General features: G+C 40.5%; 1 protein-coding gene across 2 annotated transcripts in view; it reads left to right on the top strand.

The window, feature by feature from the left end:
* The window catches only part of LOC126334729 (uncharacterized), a 100,971-nt gene that overhangs the window by 8,701 nt on the left and 69,090 nt on the right, over positions 1-23,180 (top strand). For both annotated transcript variants that reach the window (XM_049997267.1, XM_049997268.1), the window contains 3 exons: positions 19,754-20,053; positions 20,725-21,359; positions 21,775-21,984. In XM_049997267.1, the coding sequence (XP_049853224.1) occupies positions 19,754-20,053; positions 20,725-21,359; positions 21,775-21,984 (1,145 nt within the window). The remainder of the gene's footprint in view (positions 1-19,753; positions 20,054-20,724; positions 21,360-21,774; positions 21,985-23,180) is intronic.

Genomic DNA, 23,180 nt, shown 5'->3' with positions numbered 1-23,180 from the left:
CTGTAACTCTGCTTCCGCTAGCTGATTTGGATGCCCATGCAGCAGCCTCTGAAAGGATGAGTTTGCCTCCTGTAACATGAGGCATTCTTTCCTTGAGTCAGTTTACTGTTGGTTGATTGTTCTCACTTGATCCTCGATGGAAGATCATAGCAGTTGGAGCCTGAATAATGCTGAAAGGTAGGTAGGTACCTTTGTGTTGTGATGGGGCTGGGGCCAGTGGTCGTGCAGTTGTACCATGGATAGTGACATTACTTGGTGTGCAGACAGTACTCCTCATAAATCTGGGCAGAAATGGAGTTGTCATAGGAAATCAACATCAATCAGTGGTTAGTTGACATCGGTGTGAAGAAGTGTCCATGTGAAGTGCTGGCTGCTGCCAAGAGCAGTGTTGTAGCTGATGGTTCCATAAGTGTCAATAATTGACTGTTTGCTACTTATAGCTTAGGAGCAGAGCCAGGGGCTTGAGGGAGTAGAGTGTAAATCAGGATCATACCGATTTCCAACCCTGAGTCCATCAAAAAGTGCTGTTTGGTATGATGATATTGTACATCTATATGTACATCTATATGTACATATGTATATGACTTCTACATCTATATGTACGTTTATACTCCGCAAGTCACCCAACGGTGTGTGGCGGAGGGCACTTTACGTGCCACTGTCATTACCTCCCTTTTCTGTTCCAGTCGTGTCGGAACGAACGACTGTCTGAAAGCCTCCGTGCGCGCTCGAATCTCTCTAATTTTACATTCGTGATCTCCTCGGGAGGTATAAGTAGGGGGAAGCAATATATTCGATACCTCATCCAGAAACACACCCTCTCGAAACCTGGACAGCAAGCTACACTGTGATGCAGAGCGCCTCTCTTGCAGAGTCTGCCACTTGAGTTTGTTAAACATCTCCGTAACGCTATCACGCTTACCAAATAACCATGCGACGAAAGGTGCCGCTCTTCTTTGGATCTTCTCTATCTCCTCCGTCAACCCGATCTGGTATGGATCCCACACTGATGAGCAATACTCAAGTATAGGTCGAACGAGTGTTTTGTAAGCCACCTCCTTTGTTGATGGACTACATTTTCTAAGAACTCTCTCAATGAATCTCAACCTGGTACCCGCCTTACCAACAATTAATTTTATATGATCATTCCACTTCAAATCGTTCCGTACGCATACTCCCAGATATTTTACAGAAGTAACCGCTACCAGTGTTTATTCTGCTATCATATAATCATACAATAAAGGATCCTTCTTTCTATGTATTCACAATACATTGCATTTGTATATGTTAAGGGTCAGTTGCCACTCCCTGCACCAAGTGCCTATCTGCTGCAGATCTTCCTGCATTTTGCTACAATTTTCTAATGCTGCAACTTCTCTATATACTACAGCATCATCCGCAAAAAGCCGCATGGAACTTCCGACACTACCTACTCGGTCATTTATATATATTGTGAAAAGCAATGGTCCCATAACACTCCCCTGTGGCACGTCTCTCCATTGATAACAACATGCTGTGTTCTGTTTGCTAAAAACTCTTCAATCCAGCCACACAGCTGGTGTGATATTCCGTAGGCTCATACTTTGTTTATCAGGCGGCAGTGCGGAATTGTATCGAACGCCTTCCGAAAGTCAAGGAAAATAGCATCTACCTGGGGGCCTGTATCTAATATTTTCTGGGTCTCGTGAACAAATAAAGCGAGTTGGGTCTCACACGATCGCCGTTTCCGGAATCCATGTTGATTCCTACAGAGTTCTGGGTTTCCAAAAACGACATGATACTCAAGCAAAAAACATGTTCTAAAATTCTACAGCAGATCGACGTCAGAGATATAGGTCTATAGTTTTGAACATCTGCTTGATGACACTTATTTAAGACTGGGACTACCTGTGCTCTTTTCCAATCATTTGGAACCTTCCGTTCCTCTAGCGACTTGCGGTACATGGCTGTTAGATGGGGGGCAAGTTCTTTCACATACTCTGTGTAGAATCGAATTGGTATCCTGTCAGGTCCAGTGGACTTTCCCCTGTTGAGTGATTCCAGTTGCTTTTCAATTCCTTGGACACTTATTTCGATGTCAGCCATTTTTTTGTTTGTGCAAGGATTTAGAGAAGGAACTGCAGTGCGGTCTTCCTCTATGAAACAGCTTTGGAAAAAGGTGTTCAGTATTTCAGCTTTACACGTGTCATCCTCTGTTTCAATGGCATCATCAACCTGGAGTGTCTGGATATGCTGTTTCGAGCCACTTACTGATTTAATGTAAGACCAGAACTTCCTAGGATTTTCTGTCAAGTCGGTACATAGAATTTTACTTTCGAATTCACTGAATGCTTCATGCTTAGCCCTCCTTACGCTAACTTTGACATTGTTTAGCTTCTGTTTGTCTGAGAGGTTTTGGCTGCGTTTAAATTTAGAGTGAAGCTCTCTTTGCTTTCGCAGTAGTTTCCTAACTTTGTTGTTGAACGTCAATGGTTTTTTCCTTTCCCTCACAGTTTTACTCGGCACGTACCTGCCTAAAACACATTTTACAATTGCCTTGAACTTTTTCCATAAACACTCAACATTGTCAGTGTTGGAACAGAAATTTTCGTTTTGATCTGTTACGTCGTCTGAAATCTGCCTTCTATTACTCTTGCTAAACAGATAAACCTTCCTCCCTTTTTTTATATTCCTATTAACTTCCATAATCAGGGATGCTGCAACGGCCTTATGATCACTGATTCTCTGTTCTGCACTTACAGAGTTGAAAAGTTCGGGTCTGTTTGTTATCAGTAGGTCCAAGATGTTATCTCCACAAGTCGGTTCTCTGTTTAATTGCTCGAGGTAATTTTCGGATAGTGCACTCAGTATAATGTTACTCGATGCTCTGTCCCTACCACCCGTTCTAAACATCTGAGTCTCCCAGTCTATATCTGGTAAATTGAAATCTCCGCCTAAGACTATAACATGCTGAAAAAATTTATGTGAAATGTATTCCAAATTTTCTCTCAGTTGTTCTGCCACTAATGCTGCTGCGTCGGGAGGTCGGTAAAAGGAGCCAATTATTAACCTAGCTCGGTTGTTGAGTGTAACCTCCACCCATAATAATTCACAGGAACTATCCACTTCCTACGTCACTACAGGATAAACTACTACTAACAGTGACAAACACGCCACCACCGGTTGCACGCAATCTATCCTTTCTAAACACTGTCTGTGCCTTTGTCAAAATTTCGTCAGAATTTATCTCTGGCTTCAGCCAGCTTTCTGTACCTATAACGATTTCAGCTTCGGTGCTTTCTATCAGCGCTTGAAGTCCCGGTACTTTACCAATGCAGCTTCAACAGTTTACAATTACAATACCGATTGCTGCTTGGTCCCCGCATGTCCTGACTTTGCCCCGCACCCTTTGAGGCTGTTGCCCTTTCTGTACTTGCCCGAGGCATCTAACCTAAAAAACTGGAAAATCCAGGATGGAATGTAACAGTATTATGAGAAGGAAAGTTGCTACTCACCATATAGTGGAGATGCTGAGTTGCAGATAGGCATAACAAAAAGACTCTCACAGTTACAGCTTTCGGCTGTTAAGGCCTTTGTCAACAATAGATGGACACGTGAGCGCACATGTCCCTCCCCCCCCCCCCCCCCCCCTCCCCAAACACAAAAAAAACAACCCGCACACACACAACTGCAGACTTAGGCAACTGAAACCACTAAGACTGCGGTCGTGTGCGCTAGTTGCATTTACATGAGTTTCCAAGAAACTCCAATAGAGCAGAGACTACTTCGTTGCATCCTTTCAGTCTTTTTGTTTCAAGCCGAATATAAAAATCAATCCTTTCCTTTGTCTGAGCTCGGGAATGAGTCATAATGCACAAATTAAATAGAATATTACACGGACGGATAGCTTTAGTACTACCTGAGTCTCTTATACGGCAAAACATACTGTAATCACATTTGAATATTCCTCCATTGTTTCATAGAACATTTTGGCACTTATTTTGTGCAACCAAGGTTTCATATTAATTGATTATTTTTCTCCAAATCTCATTCCTTTTGAAAGTCAGTCGCTGGACTTACCTGCTGTTGCTTGAAATGTCATGGCACGTACAGGTACTATTTGGCCATCTTTTTTCTTTCTGATGTACTTTATAGAAGCAGTATTCTACTTCTTTCTTGATACTCCTTCTCTCTGACAAAGCTATCTCGAACTGAGTAATAATCAGGAGTTTATGTTGTTGTGTAAACCTCTTATGTCTGTTGTTGGTTCTGATGGCAAGTGCCTGTCTGCAGTTTATGTTCTTTCCTTTTTTGAAGAAAACTCTCTCACATTATCATTGAAAATGTCCTGCGTTATTCTTCTCCCTTCAGGTCTCTCAGAAGCAAAGAACAGTTTACCTTTGTTGACTTTTATTTTAACTGGCTGAGAGCCAATATCGAGTTTTGCAAAAACTGTAATTTTCAACATCCTATAACAACAAATATCAGCTTTTGACAACACCGTTTCAATGGGTCATGCATGGCAACAAGTTCGATTTGTAACTACAAAAATCTACTAAATCTTGAAAAAAATGAATATTTATCGACTTTTGAAAGAATACTTCTTAATTATGTTTACATTTTCGTACAACTTACTTGAATAAGAGAAGAAATGTCACATGTGACACATTTTTTACATTCTTGGCTGTTTCAGAAACCTTGAAAGCAAATGCTAAAAGTATTGTGGGAACCATAAATAGATCTCGCATGGATATACATCTTTGTCAAGAAGACGAATACGAGTTATATAGAACATTATTGTTGAAGAAGAATGATACAACACTGGCTGTCAGAAAAAGAGCAGCAAGAACGTCCTGATTCAGCACTATGCATCCTTATTGAAACTTGAGGCTGTTTTGAAAAGATGCCTGAGTATTGTACAATACTCTAAACAAGAAAAAGTTGAAATCTAGGAACTTCATTCTCTAGCTGAGGGAAACTACTTTCTTTTTGTCAATTTTATAATAAAATTTGCAGTACTTCAGAGAATAGATTAATCAGTAGCCACAATAACCCACTGACACAGGGTAATGTAAGGAAAGATAGCTGGGTCGTAAGTGACCCAGCTGCCATTCTAGGTATGACCAAATATCACTGGTTCTGGTGTAAATTTCTAAGTATATGAAGTATTCTATATGTGAAGAAGGTTAAAATTGACCAAAGTTGTTGTATCTGAGACCAGTATATGCGGTGATGTTGGCGGGACAATGTAAGGCACTCTATCAGAGGAAAAGTTAGGAGGAGGTAGGCGGGAGGGGCGGCAGCTTATTATATGAGGAGTTTAGGCTGCCCATTTGAGAGACTGAGTTGATGACATACCCTTGCTATCAGGTCATCCCATATCAAGTGGACTAGCTTTAGAAATGGTTACCACTCATTCATTTCTGAATCAAATTGAAATTTTATGGGAGTATTCAACAATGTCTTGGGTGGATATGTACAGAGTTTAAGCTCAATGTCTCCCTCAGCTCCATTTTTCTAGTCCCTCGTAGTGTCATGTGCCAACTTTGCACCACTTACATGTATGCTAAAGTTCCAAATTTTGATAACTTTTATGTATATATCTTTGACTTATAATCTGTTGCTTTTGTATATTTAAACAACTTGTTTAGACCGTGAGAGAATATATTACTGATTAGATTTTTAAACAGTTTTGGCGACAGCAGTACTTATTCAAAAATGGCATAAAATCCGTTGTACAACTTTGAGAACACTTCCTTAATCAACCATAAACCATAATTTTGACGATTCAGTCAAGAATTGATAATATGACACATAGCTGTCCTGTCTTCTTGTGGTTTTTGTACAGTGGTCTCTGTCCTCTATCAAAATACACTCCTGGAAATGGAAAAAAGAACACATTGATACCGGTGTGTCAGACCCACCATACTTGCTCCGGACACTGCGAGAGGGCTGTACAAGTAATGATCACACGCTCGGCACAGCGGACACACCAGGAACCGCGGTGTTGGCCGTCGAATGGCGCTAGCTGCGCAGCATTTGTGCACCGCCGCCGTCAGTGTCAGCCAGTTTGCCGTGGCATACGGAGCTCCATCGCAGTCTTTAACACTGGTAGCATGCCGCAACAGCGTGGACGTGAACCGTATGTGCAGTTGACAGACTTTGAGCGAGGGCGTATAGTGGGCATGCAGGAGGCCGGGTGGACGTACTGCCGAATTGCTCAACACGTGGGGCGTGAGGTCTCCACAGTACATCGATGTTGTCGCCAGTGGTCGGCGGAAGGTGCATGTGCCCGTCGACCTGGGACCGGACCGCAGCGATGCACAGATGCACCCCAAGACCATAGGATCCTACTCAGTGCCGTAGGGGACCGCACCGCCACTTCCCAGCAAATTAGGGACACTGTTGCTCGTGGGGTATCGGCGAGGACCATTCTCAACCGTCTCCATGAAGCTGGGCTACCATCCCGCACACCGTTAGGCCGTCTTCCACTCACGCCCCAACATCGTGCAGCCCGCCTCCAGTGGTGTCGCGACAGGCGTGAATGGAGGGAGGAATGGAGACGTGTCGTCTTCAGCGATGAGAGTCGCTTCTGCCTTGGTGCCAATGATGGTCGTATGCGTGTTTGGCGCCGTGCAGGTGAGCGCCACAATCAGGACTGCATACGACCGAGGCACACAGGGCCAACACCCGGCATCATGGTGTGGGGAGCGATCTCCTACACTGGCCGTACACCTCTGGTGATCGTCGAGGGGACACTGAATAGTGCACGGTACATCCAAACCGTCATTGAACCCATCGTTCTACCATTCCTAGACCGGCAAGGGAACTTGCTGTTCCAACAGGACAACGCACGTCCGCATGTATCCCGTGCCACCCAACGTGCTCTAGAAGGTGTAAGTCAACTACCCTGGCCAGCAAGATCTCCGGATCTGTCCCCCATTGAGCATGTTTGGGACTGGATGAGCGTCGTCTCACGCGGTCTGCACGTCCAGCACGAACGCTGGTCCAACTGAGGCGCCAGGTGGAAATGGCATGGCAAGCCGTTCCACAGGCCTACATCCAGCATCTCTACGATCGTCTCCATGGGAGAATAGCAGCCTGCATTGCTGCAAAAGGTGGATATACACTGTACTAGTGCCGACATTGTGCATGCTCTGTTGCCTGTGTCTATGTGCCTGTGGTTCTGTCAGTGTGATCATGTGATGTATCTGACCCCAGGAATGTGTCAATAAAGTTTCCCCTTCCTGGGACAATGAATTCACGGTGTTCGTATTTCAATTTCCAGGAGTGTATATACATCTGCAAATTTGATAAAAATGGCTTAGTGCCAAATTTTGGGTAGTTTTGAGAGCTATATCTCAACTGTGTGTTCTTTAATATTTTTTATCTTGGTATCTCTGAAAAGCATTCTTTAAGCTTCAGAAGCTAGACCTATATAGTTTAATTTTTGACCCACGCCTGCTTATGGCTTAGAAACATCACTCAATGTTATTACTTTTCCTACACAGCATTTAAATGCTTGAATGTGACAGTAATGAATAAACAGAAAGACAAAACAGTGGAAACTTCTTTTATGTCAATATAACTGTAGTTGTGTGCAAATCAACTTCAAGCAAGAAGGAGCAATATAACAAATGAAAATCCAAAAATTTAGAATTTTAAAGACACAGCACATCTGGAATAATACTTTTTTTACTCAGACTGAATAAATTTCCTGTACTGTCTTGTTCAGATTCTGCGTAAATATATTGCGTTGCTGGTGTTATTGATGGGATGGTGCTTTTATGATTTTAATTACATATTGCTCTGGAATCCAGCAATTATCTTTAGTAGATGCCCAGTGGAAGGAATTACAGAACCACGGAGACTCGAAGCTGACTGAGGTACCTTTTTTGTGTAATGAAACTTCACATACATTGCCCAGCCACCAAGCATTGTCACACAGACAGGCAACAAAATGCCCAGGTTGTAATGTTGTAGCCGAAACAGCTGGAATGTTTTCATCTGCTTTAAGCATGAATACTACATCACCACTGGAAATTTTGCTTACTCTGATTTTGTTTAAACTATGTGGCTTGAAATTGTGGTTTCATCTTGTTCCAGCAATTGTGTTGTCTTTGGGAACGCTACTTTCCTGATCAAAGTGGTTATCAAAAGGCCTCTGCAAACTAGCTTGAGCTGCCAGTCATCTGGCTGTTCCTCCATTTGCACCACAGGGAGATTTCCTGTGGCGGATTATGAAAAAATTCCTTTCAGCAGGAATATTAAAGTCGTTTTCATGTAGACGTAAATTGATAAAATTCTTGTATTGGGCAGCAGATTCATCATTGAAGTAGCGAGTGTGCCTGATTTCTTCTATTGTTATCCGGAAATATTTAATCAGCCTCATTATGAATGCATGAACTGCAGTAGCATCATGGCCAAATCAGTCATTAACAATATGGGCACTGATATTCTGTAGCTCTTTACCACCAAAGTAAACCATGAAGGGATGTAATGTGGCTTGGCTCTTCTCTGACTAAACCCCTTGAACAACATCTTTGAATGTCAAATAAATAGTTCTCAGCAAAATCCATAAAAATGATCACTCCACCATCTGCAAGATTTTCTTTCAAGTTCTTCAGACATGAACATTGATGTTTTGAAACAAAGTGGTGGCTTGTAAGACCTTGAATTTTTTGAAACAATTCCTCTATAATCTTTTATTCAGTTGCATGACAAGACTCTAGTATATCCCTGTTAGTATGAACCCACTGTTTGTATTCCATCATTTGCGCTGGATCATATCCTTTGAGTACCTCTTCCAGGTCAGGTTTGCCAGGACATTGTTCACAATGTCAAAGCATGCAGTTTTTTGATTCCAAGCAGCACACAGTTTTTTTTTCGATTAGTTCCTTGTAATCATCATCATTGGTAGATGTTTCAGCCATCATTTCGCATTTTAATGTATTATCCATACACAGATTGAGTGTGTACCAACGATGCTAGCTGTAAGATACCACTTTGTTCTCAGTTCACAAATTTTTCAGAAGTTGAATTCGCTGTTATATTACTTGCAATAGGCTGTGAACGTTTCTTTCAAGTTACAAAGTAGAAGGCGTTTCTGCTTAGGAACATTTTCAACATCCACTCTTACTGCTGTAATCATTTTTACATGGGCACAGCCGAGATTGTTTATCATCTTCCAGGAACCTCAGGACTTTATGTTTGACCTTATCACTGAGTCTTTTTCCCTCTAATTTTGCAGTTACGCCAAGGTGCCTGCCTCCATCTGTAGTTTAATTCTTTTGCTGCTTGTTCTATAATCCAGCTGCTAAGAGCCAGAGTCAAAATTTGAACTTTGTGAGAATGACTTGAATTATGCACTGTAATTTTTAATTCATTAATTAAAATGTCCACATCCTTACATTTCTGACATTGCTTCACCATTTGTGTTTCCGCGACATCAGAGCACCTCACACCAGCAGCTTCTACTATAGTCTTGGTCATGGAATCTTGGTGATGAACCCCTTTTGCTAATTTGTTGAAGCTTTAAAGGCGATGGTCCAAGAGCAGTAACAAGCAGTTCAGAGGCAGGAACTTGATCCACCTTGTAACAAAATGTAATTTAACCATTCAGTTTTTGGAAAGATGCTATATAATAAATTAGAAGACACTTGTTTGTGAAAGCAAATAAACTGTCCGTAGGGCTTGAAATAAGTGTGGGCATCCATCTGTAGTAATTTAACAAGCTTGTAAGTTTTAACAGTGGGAAGTTCAAATTCAGGGGAATATATTTGTTTATCAACAATTGTATTGCGAAAAAAATCATCAATGCAGATTTAAGAATGCTGATAGTTTATATATACAACATGGTTCGTAGAAGTAACTTATCTTCTACATATCTTACAAGCAATTTAATTGTCAAAATTACATAATTATCTGCAGTATGTAATTAAATTACATGCAGTGGGCTACAAACATTTTATTCATATTCACATTTATAATTTTTTTTATATCTGTGAGTTGTCTGTGGTATAGAAATATTTTTGTTCTACTCAAGTGTGCTACGACTTTAGATTTATGTTTTTGCAGTTTTCTTGTCTCATATGGTAGCTTGTTTAAGACTATTTTGCCATCATCTAAGTAACCTTTTTTTTTTTTAACTTAATCTAATGAATGGAATCTCCTGAACTGCCATCTGCAGAACCTGCAAACTGTAAATACTTTATACTGGGTCAGTTGAATCTACCAGTACTGGACGTCGGCTTTGACCCTTGTTGTAATGTTTTTGTCACATGTGGCAGTGAGTGGGTGCAAAGAGAAGTACATTGCACAACAGAATTAAAGGATCTCTTTTTCAAAACCCTTTGGTAAAGGTGTCTACAGCCTTCCTCTGTAATGGTGCAAAAGCGTGGTGACGTGCAATGTCACCCTCTGGTCGATGACGCTTCAAACAGCAAGGTGTCGACACTTTCAGAAAAAAGGTCAGAGCTCAGAAGTTCATGTGTCATGTGAAGTGGTTTAATGAGTGTCACATTGGCACCAATTTTCACCAAAATTCTGCTCAACTCCACCGTTGAAGTGTGCATGATGGGAAAAAGATCGTAGTCCCTCTTGCACACCTTTCACTCCTCCTTTTGATGCCTCTGTGATATAGCTCAGAAGTGCATTGAAATCACATGGTTTTCTAATAGTGGCTGAGGAAAATGTTTCAGATACACAGAATCGATATGAAAAGGCCTCAGAAGGTGGCATAATGGGCGTCAATGAAACCATCCCTTCCTCTTGGACATTGATTCCCACACATTTTGTGTTAAAAAATGATAGTTTGCAATGTGAAGAGGCAATGTGAAGAGCAACAGGACAACCTTCAACACTGCTGATAACCCCCCACCCCCAGATGATTCAACACTACTCTATGGACATCGCAAGATGCAACCCAAATGTATTGAGAATTTTAAAACCATACCTTACAGAGAAAACCTGCGAAGTAGCCCTAGGCACCTGCATGTAGGCAACCACTTGACATATCTACAATGACAGTTGTGTGCCTGCAGGTGCCTAGGGCTATTTCGTAGATTTTCTCCATTAAAGCAAATTTTTAAAATTCTCAATAATTGAGTGTGAATGCCATTGTGGCTACTGCCGAACTGGGGGGCTTTATAGGGACCCATGCCATTGTATTCGTACATGTGTCTATTTCACACCCCTCTTTTGTCACGGTACAGGAGGGCATGAAACAGAAGATCTGTAAAAGCATAAGCACCCTTGCTGCTTCGAATCACATTCAAATTTCATTGAATGGTTTTGAATGGTCCCTAATGGTTCTACCCTGTATGACAGAACAAAATTGTGGTCGCACTACATTCCAAAGGGTCCAGCTCATGTTCAGTGGGGTTGCATCTTCACATTATCCTTAGAGTAGTGTTGAATTGTAGTGGATCGTCCGATGGGTTTATGCATCCTGTTTTCACGTAAAGAAACAGTGCCTAAGATGAATGAAGTGATAAGTGACAGATAAAAATCTTAGGATTGAATGGGAATCAAACCTGAGATCCGTGAATTTGTGGTCTGGGACTCTTCCACCAAGCCAGATAGTTCGGAAGTTATAAAGCCATAAAGATGAAGATATCATAATTGAAGATAATTAATATCTTTTGAAATATTAGGGGAGCAGAGCTAAGCAGTGCCACAAAGGAAGTTGCTCGTATGACATGGAATGTTGATCTGGTACCAAAAGTTAGGAATTGATATTTATTTTTGAGATATTAGTATTTTTCCTTATTTTACACATACTTCAAGTATAAATATTCTTAATGTTTCCAGGATTCATTCTGTGGTTAAGTCAAGTCCCCACAGTAACCTTTCTTCCAGAAATGCTAGTCCTGCAAGTTTTGCAGGAGAACTTCTTTGAAATTTGGAAGGTAGGAGATGAGGTAGTGACACACGTAAAGCTGTGAGGATGTGTTGAGAGTCATGCTCAGGTAGCTCAGTTAATAGGGCACTTGCCCACAAAAGGCAAAGATCCTGGCATACAGTTTTAATCTTCCAGAAAGTTTTATTGTCAATATTAATTAGTAATTAGAAAACTAATGCAGCATGATAAAGTAGAGGTAAAGTTAGTTGTTTGAGTTGATTGAGGTGCCACAAATAGCGCACTCAAACTGATTAAAAAAAACTGACATTAAGCTGCATCAAAAATCCTGATCCCAATTGTGATAACCCAAAATAGTACTTAAAAATAGTACCCACTCCCAGGAGCACTTGCCACAAAAAGGCCAGTGACTTTCCCTTCCTAAACATAAGATAAAATAATTACTTTATGCTATTTATAAATGGCCTGCCTTTGAAACTCCCTGGCTAATTAAAACTGTGTGCCAGACCAAGACTTGGTTTTAACTGGCAAGTGTTTTTCTGACTTAGCTACCCAAGCATGACTCACGGCTCATCTCACACCTTTACTTCTGCCAGTGCCTCATCTCCTACCTTCCAGCTTCGCAGGGGTTTCCCTGTGAAACTTGCAGGACTAGCACTCCTGAAGAAAGGACATAGGAAAGAGTGGGCTAACCATGAATCCTGGAAACATTAACAATTTTTGTGCTGTTCTTATGTGCAAAATTACTAATAACTAAAAACTAAATATCAATTCTTAAGTTTTGGATATGTGAAAAACACAGATTTGGTACCATACCAGTAGTCTGTGTTACGTAATCATGCCCACTAGCCATGCAGAAGCAGTGCATCACCATGCTACAACACAGGGCTTGATTTTAGGTAGTTATAGCCTTGTAAAAGTATTAGTCAGCAAGTCTGTGACTTCCTGAAATCAGGCCCTGAAATGAAGTTCATTCTATGTGGCATTTTATACACCACACCTAAAATAGCCCCCCTCCTCCCCCATGCCCCCCCTCCCCACCTGCACCTCCCCCCCAACCTCTGCAATACGCTGGTCAGACCTTGTATTCCTTCTACATCTCTTTCCCTAGCATTTGGCTCCTACCCCTGTGACTGCCCTCCTGCTCTCCCTGTGAGACTTGCCCTATGCACCCTCCTAACGCCACCTATCCCAGCCCTGTCACAAATACTATCAAAGAAAGAGCCACTTGTGAAACCAGCTGTTACATAAACGCTTTTCAGCTTTCTAGAGTGGTATGACTACCACAAAGTTATCAGTTAGGACGATTGAGCATAGACAGAGTGTGTAGACGGACAACACACAATGTCCTTGTTACTGAGCATGCTGTACTATGTGACAGTTGTGACCTTAGTGCCTGTTTTGCCACATGTGCCATCTGGATTCTCTTCCCCAGACACAGGTTTCTTAAAACTCCACTAGTGAGAACTGACACTGCAACATGTCCTTGGTTCCCGCCACTCACCTTGCCTTAATTTATGTTAATTTCTTTGATGTCAGCATTTCTTCCCCCCCCCCCCCTCCCCCCCATTTTATTACATTTTATTAGTAGAAGATAATTGTAGCTCATTGGCAGAGACCGCATTATATGCGTCATAAAAACCTTAAAGTATGTATGCAAATATCCATGAAAAATGCTTAAATAATGCATGAATAGTGTTGAAATATGCAAGATCAGATAATCAAAAAACATGATAGTTACTGTGTGCATTATATCTCAAAGTTGAAGCTGTGCATATCAGTTACGAGCAAGAGTGCCGGCCACTTGAGAAGTCGGTGCATTTAGAATGCTTATATCATTTTCTTAGTACTTTCTGGTAGAGGTTAGGAAGAGGGCCTTTCTGGGATTATTTTCTAAAAAAAAAAAAAAAAAAAAGGGATGCATATCGTGTTTCAAGAATTGCAGTTGTCAGTAACAAGTGGATGCGGGTGCGATGCGAGTGTCGCAGCGAAACATCGATATGTACAGAACTGACTTTGGGATATATCGCATGCAGAGTGGCACGCTTGAAAACTCCGTAATATTTTATGTAAAAAACAACATACAATCATGAGTTTTTTAACAGCATTTACTTTTAATTAATACTATTTGACTAAAGCAGCATTTACAATATATTTTACATTATTCTATTATTGTATACATAAACAACCAAGTACTTTTCCAAATGATTGGTAGTAAAATTGTCTTTTCTGTCATTCAAAACATTTTTATAAGAAGAAAAGGATCGTTCAACATCAAGTGAGGTAACTGAGCAGTATTTGAATTTGGGTGCTATGTTCACATTTATTGCTTCTGGTAAAAGTTCACTTGTCCCATTATTAAAACTATCAATTCCGGCACAAGGGTTCAAAGCCTGGCTTATTGTTTAAAACATTTCAAACTTTTCTTTAAGTTTTCTTGGGAGTACCTCTGACAATGAGGAGTTCACTAGAATAATTTGATTTATTAACTGAATAGATTCATTCAGTACCAGACCTTGAATTTCAAGCTTTTTAATACTTTCAGGTGTATTGGAAAAATGAGTGCTATTACAGTAATGTCTTTTTTAATACCGGATTCATTAAAAGCTTCCTTGCACTGGCAAACTGCCAAAGCCTCTGCACTGTTGAAGTCATTTACTACCCCTATAGTGGCCTCAAAATGTTCATTGTAAAACAATACAGCTTTGACCCACATACCCCAGTGAGTTACCACTGGTTCAGGAGGTAAAGGCGTATTTGGTAGTTTTTCTTTGTAGGTCTTGATGCTAGCAGGAGCCTTTAGAAACACTTTCTTTGTGGACAAAATCAGTTTATTTACATTCACAAATGTGGAATATACTTCTTCAACAAGGTGGTGCACTCCATGAGCAAAGTACTTTACATGAATCAAATTGGGACAAAATACTCGGAAGAATTTTCCTGTTCATTCACAGATCTGACGATAGTAGAATGATTTACTTTTTCCATTTCTTTGCAGGCCGCTAAATAGGAAGAAGAAGGCTCTTCTTTTAAAGCACCAAGCATTGACTCCATCTGCTTGTTCCTGTTCCTCTTCTGTAATGATTTTTCTAGGCAGTGGCCTCTCAATTAGAGATTGCATGCAGGTTGTGGTCAATCTGTGAATCTGAGACATCAAAACTAGATTGGGCTAGAGACTGCCTGTCTAAATTTCTAAAATATTGTAAACATATAGCGAAACTATGCATCGTCACTAGTTTTTAGTTAAAATTGCAATACCTGCTGAAAAGGAGCCAAATATGCAAATGCATATGCAACATGAAAATGCATATAATCCGGTCTCTACTCTTTAGATAATGGTTGCACCTGCCCCAATGCCCCAAATTGTGTGACAGTTTCCTTTTCATACACTATCTGACTGCCTTTTGTCTTTCCTTTATCTCAAATTTAATTTTTGCTTCTGCATTTGGTGCGTGTTATTGGAGATTTATATTTGTTATTTGTGCAGTTGTGCTTTCCCATGTACATACATACTTTCTGAAGTGGTTCACATTTGTGGCTTTTATCTACATCTAAGTACATACTCTACAAGCCACCATATGGTTCAGTTCACAAATGGAAACGTGACCGTCTATATGCTTCCAGATGAGCCCTGATTTCTCCTATCTGGTCTTCATAGTTTGCAGTCATCACAAGAGATGCGTGATCGTAGCAGTGGGATTGGTGTGTAGTCTGTTGCAAATGCCAGTTCCCTGCTTTCCCAGAAGTATGTTACAATAAGGATGTCTTCTTCCCTCCAGGAATTGCTATTTTAGTTCACGGAGCATTTCTGTAATGTTTGTGTGTTGGTGGAACTTAACTGGTAACAAATCTAGCAGCATGTTTGAAAATTGATTTGATGTTTTCCTCTAATCCCATTTAGTAGGGATCCCAAACATTGGAGTAGTACTCAAGAATGGGTTGCACAAGTGATCAGTGTGTGGTCTCCTTTATAGAGGAGCTACACTGTCCTACAATTCACTCAGTAAACATAAATGGTCCAGGAGTGCACTATACATCACAGTTTGACACTCAGGTAGCTGACTGTGTGTGTGGTGCACAAAGCTCTGGCTACACTGCATATTCTGTGAGCAGTTGTAGACCTAAAAAGTAATGCAGCTCACATAATGTTAGGTACAGTAAGCTAGTTAAAATCTAAATCTGTCAGCAGTGAGATTTTTGGGGAAAATTAAATGTATACCAAAAGCAATGGCTACTGTGAAATGGAGATGGTGTATTTGTTCCTGTAGACAAGAAACTCAATCCATTGAGATAGAAATTGAAGCTGGATGTGCAGTCATTTGGGCAAGACTACGAATGGGCATAATATTATAATGGATGCTTCTACCTACCATCAGACTCGCCTCTTGGTGTAGCCGAAAACTTTAGAGACACTCTCAGTTTGCTTGTACCTATGTCACTTTAACATCAATCAATCAATAAGGATAATTACAGAGTTGTAAATGGTTGACAGGACAAGACTATCTGTCAAACATTACTAAATGCCTTCTTTGGAAACTAACTAGGGGCAAATAATTTGGGACCCCAGGACTCGTGATGTAAATATATTGGGTCTAATGGCTAAAAATAGACCAGACCACTTTTGAGGACATCCACATTGAAACTGGTATCAGTGACCATGAGAAAGTTGTAGCAGCAGGTACAAAGGGCAACTAAAAGAAGTAGAGGGGTTTATATGTCCCATAAACTACACTGTCCAGTCATGTTAATGTAACCAACTGTCAAAAGTCAGAATAACACCATTTGCAGCACGGACAGCTGAGAGACGTGCAGGAAGAGAGTCAGTGAGGGTCTGGAAGGTACTGACAAGAATATGGAACCATGCTAACTCCTGTACCACAGCCAGCTGTGCTACGTTGCTCGGTTGAGGATCCATGGTGCAAACAGCTCGGTCAAGGTGACCCCACAACTTGTAGATCGGGTTTAAAACTGGGGAGTTTGATGGTCAGGGGAGTAAAGTAAACTGCTCCTGGTGCTCTTTGAACCACACATGTGCACTGCAAGCTGTGTGACATGTTGCATTGTCATGCTGATAGATGCCATCATGCCGAGGAAAAATAAACTACGTGTATGGGTGGACATGACCCTAGTGTAAATGCAGTGTTGATCCGCTGTGCCTTCCAGAATAATGAGATCACCCAGGCAATGCCACAAAAACATTTTCCAGACCATAATGCATCCTCCTGTGTTTGCTTTCAGATGTTTCATGCTGTACACACCAAGAGCCACCTCTCCATTTGAGTGTAAAACATGATTCATTTGAAAAGGCCACCTGTCACCATGCCATAGATATCCATTTGTGGTATTAGCATGCAATTTTCAGCCTCATTGCCGCTGAACAGCGGTCAGCACGAGTGCATGAACCAGGTGCCTGCTGTGGAGGGCCATATGCAACATTTGCTGAACGCTCATTGGGGAGACACTGTTGATAGGTGCTTGGTCTGGTACCGCACAGTGTGGAATTTGAATCCGCACCAGATGTCATGGACGCCGAAGACCCAAAGAGGCCTCTACACCATCGCGCTGTAAGCTGTGGCAGCACCCGCCTCCTGGCCCGCTTTTAGTGTGAAGGTGGCATAATGGAACACGTGGTCCCAGCGGCCAATAGCGGCGCCCCTGATAGCGTACTTAAGTGCCTGCCTCTCGCTCAACCAGCCAGTTTAATCTCGCGTGTGTTGGTTTACACCTCACTTCGCACTAGACAGCTTACTTCCATGTTCTGTGTATGAGGGGACATGTTTGTTTCCTTGTGACTCCTTTGGTCTGGTTGTACTCGTTCTGTTCTTCGTTGGTCCTGTCCATCCTCTCCCATTGTGTTGTTGTTCGCGGGCCTCTCCGCGCTTTCCGTCATTGGTACCCCCGCGACTGTCCTGGTCGCAGTTACAACATTTGGTTCATCTAGGCAGTCAGTTGTTCAACAGTTGCACGTCTGTTCGTCTGTACACATCTCCAGAGCCATTGTTCACTACTGTCAGCCCCAGTTTGCCATGCGCAGCACTTTGACCACCAAAATGGAGTGTTGCAAAGCAAAAGCAGAAATGCTTAACTCTGTTTTCAAATTTTCCTTTGCAAAGGAAAACTCAGGACTTTTGCCCCAATTTAATTCCTGTACACCTGAAAAGATGAGTGAAATAGATATTAGTGTCAATGCTGTCAACTGAAATTGTTAAAATTGAATGGAGTTATAGGGGCTGATGGAACCCCTGAGATTCTACATTGAATTTGCAGGTGAGTTAAGTCCCTCTTTTAACTACAATCTGTTATAAATCCCTTGAATAACGAACCATGCCCAGTAGTTGAAGAAAGCATAGGTCTGTCTACAAAAAGGGTAGCAAAAGCAACCCACAGAACTACCATCCAGTATCCTTGATATTCATTTGTTGTAGAATCTTAGAACATATTAAGAGTTCAAATGTGATGAGATACCTCAAACAGAATTAACTCCTTCAAACTAACAAACCTTGATCCCAAAAACATTGATAATGTGAAACCCAACTCTCACTTTTCTCTCATGAGAAATCCCCAGATCAAAGCAGTCAAATAGATTCAGTATTTCTCAATTTCTGAAAAGCATTTGACTCAGTATTTCATCTACACCTATTATGGAAAGTATGATTGTATGAGCTTATCAAGTGAAATTTGTGACAGGTTTGAGAATTTCTTGGTAGTGTGGACACAGTATGTTATCTTGGTTGGAGAGTCATCAGTGAATTTGAGAATACCCCAGGGAATAGTGTTGGACCCTTTGGTTCATGTTGTATATAAATGATCTCGTGGACAATATTAATAGTAACCTCAGAAATCTCGCAAATGATGCAGTCATCTATAATGAAGTACTCTCTGAAAGAAGCTGTACAGTCAGTCAGTCAGTCAGTCAGATCTTGATAAGATTTGAAAGTGGTGCAAAGATTGGCAACTTGCTTTCAATGTTGAAGAATGTAAAATTGTGCACTTAACAAAATAAAAAAAAGTAGCATCCTATAGACTATAATATCAATGACTCGATGAATGCATACCTTGGTGTAAAACTTTGGAAGGATATAAAATGAAACAATCATGTAGGCTCAGTTGTAAATAAAGCAAGTGCCAGACTTCAGTTTATCGGTAGACACTAGGCAAATGCAGTCAGTTTACAAAGGAGATAGCTTACAAATCACTTGTGTGGCCCATTCTAAAATATTGCTTAAGCATTTGGGACGCATACCATAGAGGACTAACAGGGGCCATTGAGCGTATACAGAAAAGGACAGCATGAAGAGCACAGATCTGTCTGACCCGTGGGAAAGTGTCACGGTGATGCCGCAAAAAGAGACAGGTGTAAACTATCTCGAGAAAGCCTACTTACAAAATTTCAGGAGCAGACTAAGTGATTGCTCTAGGAATATATGACAACCTCTTACTTATTGATCTTGTAGGGATCATGAGGACAACATTAGATTAATTACAGCTTGCATAGAAACATTCAAACAGTCATTATTCCCACTCTCCATACATGAGTGGAACAGGAAAAAGTGATGATAGCTGATATACTGGGACATGCATTTGACAGTGGTTTGGAGAGTATAGATGTAGATATAGGTTGATTATTAGCTTTCCGTACAACTTCCTTGTTCCATTTCATGTTGACTTGTGATGCTATGCTTTGATATTTAATCAAAGTGACTGCCTCAACCAGCACCACAGAGAGCATATTCAAATAATAAAAGATGGTTTTTCCTAGTTATGTTCATCATTAACTTACATTTTACCATTTTTAGCTCAGTCTCCCCCCCCCCCCCCCCCCCCCCCCGGGTCCCATAGTGAATTTTTTATCATTAGCTTGCTCTCTGTGTTGATGTTTTTGTGATGCTAAATAGAACCTTGTTTTTATTTCAGAAAATGGTAACTGGTCAACAAGTGGTGGTCTGTGTCTTGAGTGGCTCCACCAAGTGCAAGAGTCATGGCAGTTATTGCCACCTCACCCTTCATTAATGGCATTTGCTTTGAGACTATTGGCAGCGCTTACACATGATGAACAGAGATTTACCTTTCTACAGAAAATGAACACTGTCAGTATCTTCTGTCAAAAAATGAAGCTTCAGAACAACAAAAATGTTTCATTAAATTTAGCTTATACTATTCTGCTGTCGTCAGTCATACAGCATAAGGAAGGAAGAAGATGGGTAGTAGCTAATGGTAAATGTCTTTTATGTGAATGTTACCACTTGTGTATATAACAATTATGATTTTGTGTAAATTCTAGTTGGAAAGCACAATTGTTACAGATTAAGTCATAATTTTTATTCAGCTGTAAGTTAAGAATGTTGCAGTTATTTATTTCGTCATATGAAGAAAACTTTGGTTTGATTTATGTATTCATCCAGGGTACTTATCATATTAATACAGGATTTGTCATCACAATACAGTGAAAACAAGCTGCTTACAATAGACATATGCACAGTATATATAAGTATAAATTTATGAAGAGGATAGATTACTGCTCACATATAGCTAAGATGTCGAGTCACTGTTAAGCACAACGAAAAATTTCAAACAAGAAAGCTTTTGGCTGGAAAGGCCTTCATCCTAATTCGAGAACACACACACACACACACACACACACACGTGACTACAGTCTCTGGTTGCTGAGTCTGTACTTTTGCCATTTGTTGTTTTTTATTGTAGAATACCTCCCCCCCCCCCTCTCTCTCTCTCTCTCTCTCTCTCTCTCTCTCTCTCTCTCTCTCTCTCTCGTGTGTGTGTGTGTGTGTGTGTGTGTGTGTGTGTGTGTGTGTACAAACAACTTTTTTTCTTCAGTTAAATAAAAGCATTATCATTTAATTACTTTTCTTTTTGCTCAATTTTAGGGTTGTGGAAGGATGTCATAAACTTCTGCCTTAGCGATGCAAGCATATATGTTGCTCGAGAAGGTCAAAAATTTGTCGCAGATCTTTTTAGTAACTTGCTAAAGGATGGAACACCTGGTGTTGCAGCTGTTGAAGAAATTATGAGATATGCCATGAATCCTGTTCTTATTGGCAGAAACAGCTTTGCAGTAGACGTAAAAATCAAACAAGACAAAATGTTACCAAGTATAGGTATAATGTGTTACGTTTTTGAAACCTCAATGGATGTAAGAAATTTGGCTGTTTTGTGTGGCATTATAAACAAATACAGTTTAGAGACAGTGGCATGGTCACTGTTAAATGGCAGCCTTGACAATATATTTGTTGCACAAATATCAAGGTTCCTAGCACTCCTTTACTTTGTTTTGTTCAAATACAAGGCTAGTTCGTCTGGCCACATAACATTAGAACATGTGAAGGAAATAGATGCAAGTATTGTAAACTTGTTGTCTGCATTGTTTGCAAAAGGTTTTGTGAGAAACGCTCTGAAAATTATTGTCCAGTCTCATTTCCAGTGGCACGAATTTATTAAAATAATCCAAATTGATCCTGAAGCCAGGAAGCATGAATTTGAGAATCAGCTGTTAGCCTTACAGGTATGTTCACAAAATTTAAGTGTGCTTGCATTTTCTCTCAGGAGCAATAGTTAATTATGTTTCTGAAGTGACTACAGTATTTTCCTTTGGTTAGTTGAGTATCATTACTGTGATATTGAAACTGTTTTTTATCTCTCTAGTTGAGCATGTAAAGTGTAATTAGTATGAATGTTAGCCTTCAAGAAAGTCAGTGCTCCCAATTTGGTCTCTTCTGGGAGCACAGTTTTTATGGCATAATGTTTTATGAGCATTTTTGTATGAGAAAGCACAATAGTGACAACAATATTTTTTGAAAAGTAAAATACAGTATATTCAGCTACTGCTGCCATACATCTAACATTAGTCCCCTTGTGATACTTTAAAACATTTTTAAATAGTTAACAGAGTGAAGATAGTTATTTTATATTTATTTTAGGTGGGACCAATTCTTGCTATTCTGTCCAGTAACACGATCTCACATGAATATTTCGATGAATTTTGCACAAAACTGACTGGTTTGATGCATCAGGAAACTGTTCGGGCAGTATATGCAATTAAGAAAATGCTGAGGGACCAGCCCAACAGTCATGAGGTTGCTCACATGGCTGTACTTAGTATATTACAGATAAAGGATGTAATGGACAAGGTAGGCATAAGAGACTGCAAAGTATATGTGGCTTCTGTGAGATGACTAAATGTTGATAAATTTTATACTTTAATTTTCTGATAGCTGTGACAGATATGCAAGAGCTATTTCTCTTATGTTTGTCAAACTGTAAATGTTGCAGTTATGCTGATATCTTCCATTTTACTGATTGGCATGAAGTGATGTGCTTGAATTATCATAATATGTTACAGTGAAACTGAAATCTCCCAGTGGTAATATTACATGTTAAATGTGGTAAGAACAGTGAACCTGAGAGTGCACTTATTTTCCTTCTATCTATTTTCTTTTTTAATGAAATGCATATTGCAGCTGAATTTCCTAATGGAGTAAGGTACTTATTTTCTAGATGATCTTCTCTCTGCCCTTGCTCTGTTAAACTCAACCTCGTGATGTCTGTATTGAAGTGTTTCTTATTCTATTGGTCATATGTATAGGATGAATCAGGTTCTTCGATATAAACTTAAGGGAATGTTTGATCTTTTAGAGAGTATTACATATTGTAAAATGACCATTGTCTAATGCTGCATCGTTTCAGGAGTGCACCCTCTGATGCAGTTGAGGAATGTGTTGCAGTAATTAAGACAAAATTTCCTGTTGGACTTCCAGATTTAGGGTTGTCTGTTTTTGAAAATAGCTTCATATGAATGTTTGGTTATTCGTTAATGTTAACCCCCTGTTGTACCCTCCAAGCTCTTAACTGTGCTCCCCCTGCACTGTCGGAGGCTATAATAGACCCGTAGCCCCTCCTTGCCTGTCTTAAGAGGCAACTAATAGGAGTCTTTTTTTTTTTATTGGGCCAGAATTTTTAGATTGGTCTTGCAACTGTTCTTTGAACTTTTGAAAATTTTGCTGTTTTTCCCCCTTTTTTTTTAACACTTTTACCTCGTCTTTTTTGGCTTTTTAAATTCTGGTGCCCCTTTTTTGGGTTGACTTCCAATTTCCAAATTTTACCGAAGTGCGGGCCATATGTGGAACAACCCTTTACTGTGGTGCAGTTATCTTTTGCACCTATCAGTCAAGTGGATCTACCTCTACACCCAAAATCCATCGTGTTAGCCAGTCCGTAGTGGTGGGGTTGTCATGCACCCTCTCAGTGGTAGCCCCCTGACAATGCAGGGGTCACACTGTTGATGCCTGAGCTGTACCCTCTCCACATCAGCCAATGAGTAGGTGAC

This window comes from Schistocerca gregaria, chromosome 2, assembly GCF_023897955.1.
Source record: "Schistocerca gregaria isolate iqSchGreg1 chromosome 2, iqSchGreg1.2, whole genome shotgun sequence".
Lineage (NCBI taxonomy): Eukaryota > Metazoa > Arthropoda > Insecta > Orthoptera > Acrididae > Schistocerca > Schistocerca gregaria.
This window is presented reverse-complemented; position numbering and strand designations above follow the sequence as displayed.